The sequence below is a fragment of the Acomys russatus genome, chromosome 1, assembly GCF_903995435.1.
Source record: "Acomys russatus chromosome 1, mAcoRus1.1, whole genome shotgun sequence".
NCBI lineage: Eukaryota > Metazoa > Chordata > Mammalia > Rodentia > Muridae > Acomys > Acomys russatus.
This window is the reverse complement of record NC_067137.1, coordinates 90504211-90519224: the sequence shown is the minus strand read 5'-3', so window position 1 is coordinate 90519224 and position 15014 is coordinate 90504211. Positions and strand designations below refer to the sequence as shown.

At 50.4% G+C, this 15014-nt stretch overlaps 1 protein-coding gene across 1 annotated transcript in view; it reads right to left on the bottom strand.

Moving 5' to 3' along the window:
• Window positions 1-12936: 12936 nt before the first annotated feature.
• Galnt16 (polypeptide N-acetylgalactosaminyltransferase 16) overlaps window positions 12937-15014 on the bottom strand; it is an 82530-nt gene continuing 80452 nt past the window's right edge. Inside the window, exon 15 of the mRNA XM_051148396.1 lies at window positions 12937-13472. Coding sequence (XP_051004353.1) covers window positions 13335-13472 — 138 coding nt within the window. The 3' untranslated portion in view covers window positions 12937-13334. The remainder of the gene's footprint in view (window positions 13473-15014) is intronic.

The following is a 15014-nucleotide window of genomic DNA, read 5'->3' as shown; positions in this document are numbered from 1 at the left end:
GGCCCCCAGTTCCTGCCTTTGGTAGCCCTGGCTGCCCTAGGCTCACTTTGTAGACCAGGTTGGCCTCAAACTCACAGCGATCCGCCTGCCTCTGCCTCCCGAGTGCTGGGATTAAAGGCGTGTGCCGCCACGCCCAGCCCTGCCTTTGGTTCTTACACATGCTCCTGTTTGGACCTTAGTCACTATGCCAGTGCCTTCTTGGCTCAGGCCCTCACCAGTTCCCAGCTGATCCCTGCCTTGAGGTAACTGTGTCCTCTAGTCACAAGTGACCAAAACCCCAACAAGAAAAGGGGCACAGTCATTTAACTTATGTAACCAACTGTGCCTGAGCATGGGTGGGGCTGGCTCAGGGGACAATGGAGCCAGAGATGCCAGCCATTTCACCACAAGGTCTCCATTTCCCGGAAGCAACAGCTTTACTCTTCCCATAGACTAGCTCCTTCCTCTTGATGAGGAACATGGGTGTCCATAGAGTCATCCAACTATACTCTGTGTGTGCGTGTGTATGTACCTATGTACATGTTCATGTGTGTATGTTAAGATGTAACACGTGTACACAGATGCAACAGAGGTAGGCATTGGATGCCTTTCTCAATCACTCTCTACCTTACTTACTTTATTTATTTATCTATTTATTTATTTTGGTTTTTCTTTTCTGTTTTGTTTTGTTTTTTTGTTTTTGTTTTTTGAGACAGGGTTTCTCTGTGTAGCCTTGGCTGTCCTGAAACTTGCCCTGTAGACCAGGCTGGCCTCGAACTCAGAGATCTGTTTGCCTCTGCGTTCTAAGTGCTGGGATTAAAGGCGTGCACCAATATGCCCAGCTCTATTTATTTATTTCAAAATTTACTTATTTACTGTGTGTGGTAGAAGGGACACATGAGACTTAGAGGCATCTGCTCTCCTATCATGTGGGGCCTGGAGATTGAACTCAAGTCATTAAGCTTGGTGGCAGGGGTCTTTACCTGGTGAGCCTTCTCACCAGCATTCAGCATTGTTTGTGAGACAGGGCCTCTCACTGTGCCTGAAGCTCAGCAGCTCAGCTAGGCTGGCCAGCAGGCTCCAGGCATCACCCTGTCAGCATGTCCCTCCCCGGCACCCCCATCCATGCGCACCAGCACTTCTTGCCTTTTAGTGGGTGGTGGGCAAGGTCTAAATTCAGGTCTCCATACTAGCAGAGCAAGCACCTTCGGGACTGACCTGTCTCCCCAGCCCACCTTTTCCACTGTTATCTGGCCACAGCTGGTGTGCACCTGTAATCCCAGCACTGGAGAGGCAGAAAATGGGAGGTCCTGAACTTGAGACCAACCTGAGCTACATAAAGAGACAAAACAGCATTATCGCTTTTAGAAGATTCCTTCCAGCCAGCTTGGTGGTGCATGCCCTTAGTCCCGGGCACTTGAGAGGCAGAGGCAGGCAGATCTCTGAGTTCAAGGGCAGTCTGGTCTACATAGTAAGTTCTGGGACAGCCAGGGCTACACAGTGGGACCTTATCTCAACCCCAACCCCTGCAAAAGGGAGGCGTGCAAGGGACGTTTTTTTGTTTTAAAGACTATATTCAGGGGCTGGAGAGATGGCTCAGAGGTTAAAAGCACTGACAAGGTCCTGAGTTCAATTCCCAGCAACCACATGGTAGCTCATAACCATCCATAATGTGATCTGATGCCCTCTTCTGGCCGGCAGGTGTACATGCAGGCAGAGCACTGTATACATAATAATAAATAAATAAATCTTTCAAAAAATAAAAATTAAAGATAATCTCAGCACTTGAGAGGCAGAGGAAGGAGATCACTGTGAGTTCGAGGCCAGCCTGGATTGCAAAATGAGCCAAGGACAGCTAAGGCTACACAGAGAAACCCTGTCTTGAAAAAAAAAAAGCCAAAAAATAAAAATAAATAAAGACAATATTCAAGTACATATTCCTAAGGAAACGTTCTGATTGGTTCACCTTAAGTCACACGGCCTATAAAAAGGGAGAGATCTATGAATTGTCCAAAGTGGTTCCATTTTGTCCTCGTTTTAGCTAACTCCACTTTGTGCTTCCACCCTGTGCAGCCCTGAAGAGCACATCCTGCCCAGCTGAGCATCCACACACAGCCACACCAGTGCCCCGGGAAGCCCATTGCTCCACAACCTAAGCCACATCAGCACCCTGGGAAGCCCATTGCTCCACAACCTAAGACAAATTGTTTTAACCAAATAAACGGAAACGTCGGACACTTCTGCCCCCTGGCCTGCCCCTGGTGTGCTGTGATTGTGGTCTGAACCTGCTCTCCACTGCTGGTAAATAAAGGAGTCTTCAGAGAGGGGCATTTGCCTATGGGCACAACATCTGCTTGATAGACATTCTCCAATGTGGCTTCCTCAACGATCCCCACCAAGTGGTGGCACGCCCTGCAAAAACCCTAGTGAGAGTGGACTTACTAACGAAGCTCTCCTAATAGATGAAAGACCTAAGAGGTCATGGAGCCTTGTCCTAGTCCAGAGCACTAGGAAAGCAATGGCTTCCACTGTACGACGTGCTCTCTCTCTTGGCTTGTTCACTCTGGGCCACCAAGCTGCCATGCTGTGAGAGGGCCTTATACAGAGGGCCCTTGTGATGAGCAAACATAGGCCTAGCTGGAGCTTGAGCACCCGGGTCAGGGTGGGGGTGGGGGTGGGGTCCCTCTAAGCCTGAGGTCGCGTCAGGTCACTGAGACTTACAGATGGAGCAGAGATGTGCTGTGTGGGGTCCTCACCATGGATGAGGTGGATGCTTCTGGAGGCTGAAAGACCAACAGAGTAATGGGGTGGGAGGGTTGGGGGTATGGGGGAGGGAAGCAGCATGGACCAGGGTTGGGACAGGAGGGCCATGAATCGAGCACTGTAGAGTCCAATAGGGAACCCTGTGGGGGATGCAATACAGATGCATTCTACCCTGGTACTCTTACCCTCAGGCCAGTGCATGCCTCAGCCAGGCATTGCATCAATACTCCACCTGGAAGAGCTTCTACACCCACCAGGAACTTGCATCAAAAGCCAATTCCTGCCCCAAGCAGTCAACCCCGCCCCTCCAGGCCACCTTCCTAGTTACTCAGCCCCCACCATCCTGCTTTATTTTCTCCAGCCCTATCTTTTCCAGAACAATCCTGGAGATCTATTGCACTGTTTGTTTTCTGTCCCTCTAGGACACGTGTGTCTGGAAGGCACGGGCCTTGCATGGACTGTTTCCTGCTGCCTTTTGTGCTCAGTATAGTGCTTGGTGTGTGCTGGGTGATGAGATGTAGCATTTTATTTACTTTACCTGCAGGCTTTGAACAGCTCTCATGTACCAGAGCCTGTATCATCCACTGGGACACAGCAGATGTGCATTCAGCCTGGGGCCTCGCCTCGGGGCTGGCCTGTGCAGCTTTGCAGGGCCTATGCTGAGTACAAAGGCCCCACGCTTGGCTTGATTCTCCATTATTATTTTGAAACGATCAATCTCGCACATACGCGTGTAGCGTGCGTGTATGTATGTGTGCAGCGTGCGTGTATGTGGGTGCAGGACTAACCATGGTCTTGCTGAATCCAGAGCTAGCCAGTCCCTTGTCTTGCTAGTCAGCTTGCCCCAAGTTCCTCTTTCTCTGGCCCCAAGAGCTGAGATTACAGGCCATGCCTGCCCAATTTTTTTGTGGGTGCTGAGCATCTGACTTCAGCCCTCGTGCTGGCTAGGTCAGCACTGACCCTCCCCCCAGCCCTACTTTAGAGTCTTTTGTTTTGTTTTGTGGTTTTTCAAGACAGGGTTTCTCTGTGTAACCTTGGCTGTTCTGGACTCACTTTATAGAAGCCAGGCTGGCCTCGAACTCACAGGCCTCTGCCTCCATGCCCTGCTTCCGCTTTAGATTCCTAAAGACACAAACTCTACGGCCCATGTTTTCCTTTGCACTAAAGACGGCGCTCTCCTTACTTTGACTTTTCACTCCCAGAGAGCTTGCCTCGTGGGAGGCCTGTGCCTCTTCCCTGTGCACAGTTGTGAATCATCTTAACAGACTTGTTCCATATCTAAAGAATTGTAAAGAAGACGTGTTTTTCAGAGATAGCGTAGCTTAAGAACAAATTCTGGGAGTCGGATGGATGCCTTTGGATTCCAGGCCCAGTCCTGTGTGACCTTGGGTGACGTGAACACCATCTCTGAGTCTGGATTTCTTCCTTACAAATGGAGCCGAACACAGGGCCCAGCCCACTGAGTTGCTATAGATTAGATGAGCTAATGCTAAGCAACCAGAGTGGGTGCTGGGCATCCTAAAGGAAGGTTCTCTCCACCATCCACACCCCTTCCTTTGCCTGTTTCCTCTCTCCTGTGCACTCCTGGGATGGAAAATCTGGGTCAATGCGAGTAGCTGCTTAAGTGAGAGGAACATCGAAGAGATTAAAAAAAAAAAAAAAAAACCCCAGAAATTATAGCCTTCGGGAAAGCAGTAACATTTCACTTAAAAATTGCTTGAGCACAGGCTGTAGACATTTGCAATTTGTATGCAAATCAATGAGACGTCTCTGCCTGCCCTGAGCAGAGACGTGGCCCTGGGCAAAAAAGCTTGCAGAAGGCTGCTGCTTGGGCAGACAGGAACTTCTGTGAGATTCCCTCGGCTGCTGGTTTGAAGGAAGGCCTCCATCCACAGCCTTAGCCCTTTAGGGAGCTCATTAGTATGTCAGACAGCTGAGTAACGAGGTGAGGTGCATTCTCATGTGGATTGTAACCCATGCACTCACACACTCACCGTCTGCTTAACCGGGTACTGATTTGGCATTAACTTGCAAATACTGAGCCTCTTGATGAAGAAGAATTTGCACTGGGTCAAACCTCACCTGATTTCATGAATAGCCAAGTTGACAAAGTAGGGGAGGAGGCCGAGAAAAAAACTGCCATGCAAGCATCCCCAAACTCTGACTCACAGAATCACGGGAGAAACGTGAGTTTTATCGTATGCGTGCCCACGCATTCATTCATCCAGTGAGTACTTACTGAGTACATACTGTATGGCTGGCACTGTACTAGGTACTATGGCTATGTCTGTGCCTTCATGGAGTTTGTAGTACCATGAGAATAAAAAACAAACAAACAAGCCAGGCTTGGAGGCGCACACCTGTAATCCCTGGCAGAGGCAGGCGGATCTACATGAGTTCAAGGCCAGTCTGGTCTACAAAGCAAGTCCAAGATAGCCAGGGCTACACAGAGAAACCCTGTCTGGGGGGGGGGGCGGGGGGGGGAAAAAAAGGGGGGGGGGAACCATCTCCAAAACAAACAAACAAACAAACAAACAACAAAAAACCCCCGCAGGCAGCACTAATAAAAACCCTGACTCAAGATGACAGGGTAGACAGTCAGGGAGCCCCGCGCAGGTCCTGTCAGCCAGGTAGCTAGGAATAGAAAAGACAAACCTCACGAAACATCTACCACTTACTTGTTTCTTCATTTATTTTTGAGAAAACGTTTCACTGTGCAACCCCTGTTAGTCTGGGACTCATTATGTAGACCAGGTTGGCTTCAAACGTGTGGGCAATGATCCTGCCTCTGCCTCCCAAGTGCAAGGATCACAGAGGATTACTGAGGTAGGACGCCACGCTCCCACATCTTCTACCCTTGGTTTACCTCCACCCTCTTGGGCCACTGTGCCTGAGCTTCAAGGCCTTACCCTGATGCCTAGGAAAGGTCCCAGGCAGCTGGAAAGTAAACACTTCATGGTTGGGCAGCTCTGCCACACCCCAGGGCTAGAGGAACATGCCCTGATACACCCAAGACTGCTGCATAGACTTTCCAGCATAGAAGGCTTGCATGGCAGTGTCCCACTTCATCTGGCCCTATGCTATGCCCATTCCCCTTACCCCCAAAATGCCAAGGCTCAAATACCACCAAATGGCTAGGCCAGAGCTGGAGTGATTGCTCACTTCTGCAAGGCTGAACTACCCCCAAGATCCAAGCTGGTGGTCCCCCCCATCAAAGGAGCCAGGAAATACCTGGGATGGACACATTCAGTTCTAATCAGGTGAAAGTAAGTTGCCTGATGGGCACACGAGCCCGAGTACAAGGTGTACACTTTGCATGATCCCAGAGTGCTCCAGGGAGCATCTCGGTCCCCACAGGTCTGGTACACGCATCTGAACAAACACTAACTAGCATCTAAAGATAGAGACGCTTAATTGCAGGAGCCCAGCTAGGGGAAGGCAGTCTGGCTGGGAGGTGAGGGATAAAGCTGGCCAGTTACCCAAGCAGCCTGGGTCCTCAGGAATAAATTATTCAGAGGTTTCTCCTCTGAGCTCCAGAAGGTACCAATGTCAGTCAGGCTGCAGGTGCTTCTGTCCCGTGGAGAGGGACACCATGTCCTCAGGTCTGGCCTTTTTATTCTCTGTGTCTCTGGCTGTTTAAACCTCTCCACTTGCTTCTGCCTGTGTAAAAGAGGATATAACAGCCAAGCCCAGAACACTGTTCTCAGCATCGCCCCTCAGGGGGAGGAGGTGGCATGAGGAACACCAGGTAGGCTTTGGTGAGAGCATGTATAAGTTTTGTGGGGGTTTCAATGTCCTCAACATGTGGGCAACAGCACAAATGTTCTAGGGTGCAGCTGGGTATGGTGGTGCACACCTTTAATTCCAGCACTCAGGAGGCAGAGGCAGATGGATCACTGTGAGTTTGAGGGGTCTACAAAGAGAGTCTAGGACAACCAGGACTACACAGAGAAACCCTATCTTGAAAAACAACATCCCCCAAAATTCCAGGGTTGATATAAACTCAGAACCAAGATATGAAAATCAAGATGGTAAAAAGTGAATAGCCTGGGCCAGAGTTTGTTTGGTTTTGGATCAGGTCTGTAGCCCAGGCTGGCCTTGAACACATAGGATGTCTCTTGCCTTAGCCTCCTATTATAATTTTAAACATCTTAAGATTTTATTTTTGTTTGTATTCAGTGTATATGTTTGGCATGTGGATGAGGTCTGAGATTAACTTGGAGACTTTGGGTCTCTCCTTCCACCGTGTGGAATTTGGGGCTTATAATTCGTGTGGAATTTGGGGCTTATAATTCAGGTCAGTAGGTTTGGGGGCAAATGCCTTTATCTGTCAATCCATCTTGACAGCCCAGATTTAATTATTTGAACACTGAATCTACCTTTTGTTACTGGGTGGCCTTGAAAAAGATTAAGGATTTTATTTTTATCTTATGTGCATACTAGTGTTTTGCCTGCATGTTATGTCTAGGTACCTTTTATATGCAGTACCTGAGGAGGCCAGAAGAGGGCATCAGATACTCTAGAACTGGAGTTATTTTGTCTCCCCCCTCCCCCCCAGAGCTGAGGACTGAACCCAGGGCCTTGCACTTGCTAGGCAATCGCTCTACCACTGAGCTAAATCCCCAACCCCTAGAACTGGAGTTACAGATAGTTGTAAGCCACCAAGGGGGTGCTGAGAACCAAACCTAGGTCCTCTGCACGGACAGCCAGTGCTTTTACCCACTGAGGCATCTCTCTAGCCCACCTTGGGCAATCTTGAGCGAGTGCATTAATGTCTCTTGGAGTCCTTTCCTACTTTGTGGATGATGTGACTTGAACGAGCTGTGGGAAGGACTGAGAGAGTTAAACTGTGTGACTCTCAGGGTATATGCAGTAAACAGCAGGGCGGCTCTGAGGGCATTGGGTGAAGGAGCCATAGAAAGGACCCAACATGTAACTTACAGAAGCTGGTTGTACGGCACTGATTCCTTGATTAATGGAACTTTGGGGGTGGAAGCTTGTCTAGAGGGAAAGCAGCCATACGTGGCTGACCCCGCCGAAGAGACTCATAAATCATAGAAAGAAATGCTGGTGCGTGGTAGCTGGCTCAGTGGCAGCCTGCCTGGCCTCACACCCACTCCTGTTCCACAGGGATCCATCACTGCCTAAGCCCTGTGGCAGGCACCCTGCTTAGCAGTTGTGAGGCCATACCACATGGCTCTGAGCCTTCTGCCCCAGCCTGTGACCCATAACTTCTAGTCAGGAGGTCAGAACTCATCTCAGTCATCAAACCAGTTTACTTAAAAAGGAACAGGCAAGCTGAGGACTTTGGCTCCAGCCTGTAATGCCAGCCAGGGAGGAGGGGCTAGGATGAGCAGGAGTTCAAGGTTGCCCTTGGCTACAAGGAAAGTTGAAGCCAGCCTAGACTTTGTGAAACCTTACCAACACAAACAAGTTAAAAAAAAAAAAAAAAAAAAAAAAAAAAAAAAAACCAAGTGAGCACGCCTTTAATCCCAGCGCTTGGGAGAAGCAGGTGGATTGCTGTGAGTTCAAGGCCAGCCTAGTCTACAAAGCAAGTCCAGGACAGCCAAGGCTAACACGGAGAAACCCTGTCTCAAAACAACAACAACAACAAAAACCCAAAACAAACAAAAAGCCCCAAATCAAAACAAACCATAAAACATGCATCAGGATCTTGATGAAGCAGCCAGGGATGGTGGCACAAGCCTCCCAGCAGTCAGAGGCAGAGGCAAGTAGATTTCTGTGAGTTCAAGGCCAGCCTGGTCTACATAGCAAGTTACAGAAAAGCCAGGACTACAATAGTGAGAGCCTGTCTCAAACAAACAAACAAACCAAAACCAAAACCACAGCTAATATATTGAGGCCCTAACCCTCCCACTGCAGAGGACAGAAACTTCCGACCATTTGAGCAGCTGACACAGAGAAATCTGTGTGGCTGGTCTAAGGCAGTGCCAAGATTACCCCGCAAGGGGACTCCGAGTAGCTGGTCCTGAGAAAGGCCTGTATTGAAAGACAATTGCCACAAGGCAGGCTTAGTTTTAGTATGGCAAAAGGGGAGAAACCCAGAGAACAAGGAGAAAACAACTGTTTCCTGGGCTTCTAGATTTCTTACCTTCATTGTCTCCACCCAGCACCACTGAGTCTCCCAGGCCTCCTAAAAGGAAACAAACCAAAACGTTGCCCTGGAGAAAATGATTGCTAGTTCAGGTCTGGCCTCTTTCTGCAGCTTTCTTCCAGATCCTTCTAAGGGAATGGACTGGTCTGAGTCACCACCATGCTGTGTACACAGCAGAAGACACCCAGGCCACCCGGCAAGGTGACCACTGAACCCAGCCTGACTCCCCCTCCACCTACCCAACCCAGGCCAGGCAGCATCCAGGATGGTGCTGGAAGCTGTTGGAAAGCATCGTGGTCAGAAGGATTGAGCATTTCATTAACTCACACCATTCAGCAAAAGGGCCTGGTAGAAAGCAGAGGGCGTGTGTGTGTGTGTGTGTGTGTGTGTGTGTGTGTGTGTGTGTGTGTGTGAGTGATGTGTGTGTGTGTGGTGTGTGTGTGATGTGTGTGTGTGATGTGTGTGATGTGTGTGTGTGTGTGATGTGTGTGATGTGTGTGTGTGTGTGATGTGTGTGTGATGTGTGTGTGTGGTGTGTGTGATGTGTGTGTGATGTGTGTGTGTGGTGATGTGTGATGTGTGTGTGTGTGTGTGTGATGTGTGTGTGTGTGTGGTGGTGTGTGTGTGTGTGTTGTGTGTTGTGATGTGTGTGTGTGTGTGTGTGTGTGTGTGTGTGTGTGGTGTGTGTGTGTGTGTGTGATTGTGTGTGTTTTTGTGTGTGTGTGTGGTGTGTGTGATGTGTGTGATGTGTGTGTGTGTGTGTGTGTGTGATGTGTGTGTGTTTTTTTACTGGCTACTTCACCAGCAGCTGCTGGCCAGGAGAGCACGGCCCCTCCCCTGCTGCATGACCAGGCTTTAACTGAGCTCCTTGGCAGGAAGGTTCTCTTACTGTGAAAGAAATTTCCTGGGTCCTCTCCCTCCTGGAAGAGTGGTGACTCAGACCAGTACAGGGAACAAACACTAGACAACAGTTGGGTGGGGATATCTGTCTGTCTGTCTATGTATATGTATGTACATAGGGGAGCACAGGCCCTCCCCTACTCCATAGTTAGGTCTGAACTCCTGGCAGGGAGGTCCTTTTACCACAAGTGAAGCTGCCTGGGTCCCCTCCCTCCAGGAAGATCAGTGACTCAGACCATCACAGGGGACAAACAGCAGACAAGAGTTGGGTGGTGGTGTAGGAACATTGTGAACTCTAGCCTTTCCAGGTTTCCTTTCCTGGTCCCTGGTGGGAGAGGACCACACCCCAGCCAGCGCTGTGGATGAGTCCCGAGGCCTCCTGCAGGGCAGCAGAGCTGTGCGGCTGTGTGGACAGTTTCTCACAAGAACAAATGCGGAGCAGAAGGAAGAGCCATGGTGAAGACCAGAACCAAGTGACTGGGAGTGTGGGTCCCAGGGAGCCCTTCAGTTCCGTATTTCAGCACCACAGTAGGCAACCAATGGACCAGCCAGTAAATCAGACAGACAAAACGAGGAACTGCTTTCTGCTGGACAAGCAGGAGGCTGGCCCTAGCAAACATTGCTCTTGTGTCCCCAGCCCTTGGCTGTCCTGCAGGCTCACATGAGGCACATGTGTGGGCAACAGGAACAAGAGTTGTTAGCAACACTCTGGCCTGTCCACTGCAGTTTATATGCACACCAAGTCAGTACTTATTTTTATCTGGGTAGGCTCAACTTCTGATCCCAGACATGGTGGAGTTTGTCTATTGGTTTCCACGGCAACCGATAGGTAGAGCATCTGCTGCCTGATCAAGCAAGCCTAGGCTGGTGGGATTCTTCCAGGATGATTTTTGCTGTTTTTACCCAGGAAGACCATGCCTGAATGCTTTCCTGGGTATAGAGCAGGGGAAAGGCAAGTCTGAGGGACTCCCAGGGAAGAAGAAAGAATTGCTTAAAGGCAAGCATGGTGGGTCGGCCACATCTATTCCAAGAAGCCCTTGGATGTCACAGGGGTTCTGTGATGAAGAACTTGGGTTCAGCCTGACATCCTGCTTCCTGGGTCCCAGCCTACCCTAGTACAAGGCCACCTGCTGGCTCCCCACAAAGCAGCTGTCCCCCCAAATAGGGCAGGGTTTACCTTGAGCATGCTCAGCTTCATTTACTCCTACAGGATAGAGACCTGGTCCCCACCTCCACCCCCAGGCAGTAGAAGCTAATTGAAGGCTTGCAATGTCTGAAATAAAGACACCTGCACACGTGGACATGTAAGAAGTGGTTTTATTCCAGGTGTGTTTCATAAAGACGGCATCCTCCAGGACAGCGTAATGGCACATGCTTTGGTCAAGAAGGAAAGCAAAAACAGACTTGGACTGAGTCCCTGCAACAGACAGCTGACAAGTCAGAGCCTGGTCTGACCACAGGAAACGGGGAGAGGCCCTCTCAAGGCTCTCTGAGCTGCAGTATTTACATTCACAGAAAGAAGCCCAGGTTCCCAGCCCCCAAGGTCCACAATAGAGGAGGGCCCAAGACCCTAAGGAAAAGCCTCCACCTTGGCTCCAGTTCTGTCCTGGACTGAGGCAAGAGGCTTCCCAGAGGGTCATGAGATCCAAGGCCAGGTCTGTAGATAGCAGTGTAAAAGACTTCCTAACAGGATGGACCAAGCTTGGTCTCCAAGGTGAGGGGCCCCTATACTGAGCCCAGGGATGCACACATATTTGGCACAGAACTGCTGAGAGTGTGCTGGTGAGAGCTAGAGTTGCAAGGAAACTGCTGGAGAACCTTCCAGAGTGGGTACCACAAACCAGGTACTTGGCTTCTAACACCTGGCGATGTACAGGCTGGGCCCAGCAGGGAAGGAGATGGGAGCAGCAATGCAGGTAGGTGTTAGAGCTAAACTAGAGCAGAGGACTAGACCCTTTGGAAAGCAGGAAGCAGGGAAACTCCAGGCTCCAACCCCACCTACAAAATTGCATATGTATATACCATGAAATATTCTGGAGATTTCTAGACCTTCTAGAGTCTGTAGATTCCCTATGAACATGTGGCTGCCTGGTCTGTGAAAGACAGGAGTGCTCCTGGGGTAAGAGTGGCCTCCTTAGGCTGGTTTACTTTAGAAGGGAGACCCCAGGGATTATACTGTGTAAGCCAGTGGTGGGGAGATGGATGGGATGCCAGGAGCAAACCAAGGTCTTTGTGTTCTCAGTGGTGGGAGGGAAGAGAGAAGGAAATTCTGTAGAAAGACAGGAGCCACTAGCCAGTTTGGCAGCCTACCGCAACCGCCGGCCTTTGGAGAAGGGCCTAGGCGTGAGGTTTGGCCTGGATGATTTGGTCTCTACTGACTCAGAAATGTTTATACTTCAGAAAGGGGTTCCACTTCGGACTAGCCACCCTGCCCCAAGATGCCATGTTTACAGAGGCATCTGTAAAACCTTTGAAAAATGAGGGTCCTTTAAGCTGGGCGTGGTGGTGCACGCCTTTAATCCCAGCACTTGGGGGGCTGAGGCAGGTGGGTCGCCGTGAGTTCGAGGCCAGCCTGGTCTACAAAGCAAGTCCAGAACAGGCAAGGATACACAGAGAAACCCTGTCTCGAAAAACAAAACGAAACAAAACCAAAAAAGAAAAGTGAGCGTCCTTTGAAAGAGTGAGGGTCTAAAACAGTAAGCGAAGGTGAAGGTATTTCAGGGTGTATGCCTAGGAGCCAGTTAATGGCGGCAGAGTACCAATTTTCAGAAAGGCTCAAGTGCAAGATCTTGGCCTGAGAGTTAGCTAAGTGGAAATGGAGTCCACTTAATAAATTATGCCCCAGAGCCCTTGGCAGCCTCTTGCTAAGAATGTGGTCACCTAGTGGGGCTGCAGGCATATGTGGAGCTTGGGGCCTGGGGCTGGCAAAGCAAGAACAAGATGATGTCCTGGAAAGAGACTTTGGTTTTCTGGTACTTCCCAGGCAGTGGCTTCTCTACCCATGTTCTTTGAATTCTTATCCTCTGCTCCTAGGATGCATCCCTCCCTCACCCACCCACTGGACTGCGCCTTTCCACCCTCCCTGTACTTTAGCTGCCATTGCCTTCAGCCTCTTCACACACGATGTCACCTGTCCTCTTGTATTGATCTCAGGCTAGCCACCCCCCCCAGAACCCAATTGGCCCCCCCTTAGGCAACAAGGAGAAGGCCCACACATCACTTCCATCTGGGGCCCCAAAAGGATCAAGGGAGAAAACAAAAGGGCCAAGAGCAGCTGCCAAGTCCCTGCCCAGGACAGCTGCATACTAACCAGCTCCCCTCCCAGGGCGACTGCAGTGGCACAGAGGGCACAGGGCACACCCCTGCACCCGTCCTGAACTAGCTTTGGAGAAACGTGTGGTAGGGAGGGGTGTGTACTGATGAGCCAGTAGAAACGTGAGGAGATGGGAAACAGCCCGCTTGACGCTCCCCCACCCTAACCCCTTCCAGTCCCCAAGTCTCATGCAGAAGGTACAGGAGGCTGGGGGCTACCATCATGTGTGTGGCAGCGGTTGCCATTGCTGGGCCTGGGCATCCATCATGTGTGTGGCAACAGTTGCCATTGCTGGGCCTGGGCATCTGCCTGACACTTGCTGGTCACTAGCTGGGCAGCCTTTGTTTCCAGGCAGAGGCCGCTGACTGAATGCTGGATGGAAGAGCCTTTCCTTCTCCATTTCTGGGTGGAAGGGAGAGGGGAAAGGAAGGAGAAAATGATTAGAAATAACAAGGTATGAGCTGGGGGTGGAGCTTGGTGGCACAGTGCTTACCCAACACGCAAAAGGCTGCACTCCACGCCCAGCACAGGGACAAAAAGTAGTCTTGTACTTTCATTTCACATGTGTGTACCCAATGCTGCACATGCCTGGGAGGCACTACGCTCATTTGTTTGTTTACATGTATCTGTGTAACTGTACACATATGTACACCCTACATGTGTGTGAGCATGTGCAGGCCTGGAGTCCAGAGGATGATGTCATGTGTCTTGCTTTATCATTCTTATTCTTTGATACGAGGTCTCTCAAGAGACACAGAGCTCATCAATTCAGCTAGACTGGCTGGCCAGCAAGCTGCAGGGATCCTCCTGTGGCCTCTTCCCAAGGGCTGAGGTCACAGGCTGAGCCCGGCCTCTTATGCGGGTGCTGGGGGCCCTCGAGATTATACAGCAATCATTTTAACCAGTGTGCTGCCATCTGCCCAGGCCTTACCTACCTTCATCTAAAGCGGGCTATGTAGCCAGGCATGGTGGCGCTGCCTTTAATCCCAGCACTGGGGAGGGAGACAGAGGCAGGCTGATCTCTGAGTTCAAGGCTAGCCTGGTCTACAAGAAACGAGCCCATGACAGCCAGGGCTACTCAGAAAAACCCTGTCTCAAAAACCAACCAAACAAAGGCAGGCTGTGTCCTCTGGGTGCTCACTTTCTGTAGAATGGCACAAAGCTATTGTATAGAACAGACGAAGCAACACTGCCCATGGCTGTGTCCAACCCAGAGCTGTGTTTTATTTGGCCTGTGCCGTATTGTTTTAAAACCCAGCTTAGCTATCACATAAAAATCTGCATTTCCAGCTCCTCTTTGGACACTAGGCCCAGTTTCTATCAGTTGGCTGGTCTGAGGCTCTCCCTGCAGCCCCCCCCTCGCCCCATTCTCCAGCTCCCCAGAATCACAACCTGGTTTTGACTTTTCTCCCCTAGGTGTTTCCCCACCAGTTCCCTGCAAGTACCAAGTTAGCAAGCCCTGGTCTAGGTGAATCTCTCTTCTATGGGAAAAAGGCTTTCTTTTTTTCCTGGAACCTTACATGCCATGCCTAGCCTATAATCAGGAGTCCTAGTACCTACACCCTCAACTGGGAGTGGCCACTGCCTTTGTAGTCACAGTTCACGCAGTGGGGTGGGGGTGGGAGACTCCTGTCCTCCTATGGCAGAGTCACAAAGGGGATCCTAGCATTTTCTTTTCCCAAGTTTGACAAGGTAAGGAGGGAAAAGTTGTTGCTATAGAACAGTTCAGAAAGGCCTGGACAGAGGACGGTGTGTCATCTGGGACATGGAAGAAGAGATGCAAGCCGAGGCCCAGGTTTGGAGACTAAAGAGCAATAGGTGTCAATGTTCTGTAGCCTACTTTCCTCCCGTGCAGCCATGTCCCTTTTCTTATATCCACCTTATCTTTCTACGAGGTGACAGAGCTCCCGACCATGAGACTGGAGCCCACAGAGCTCCGAGGGC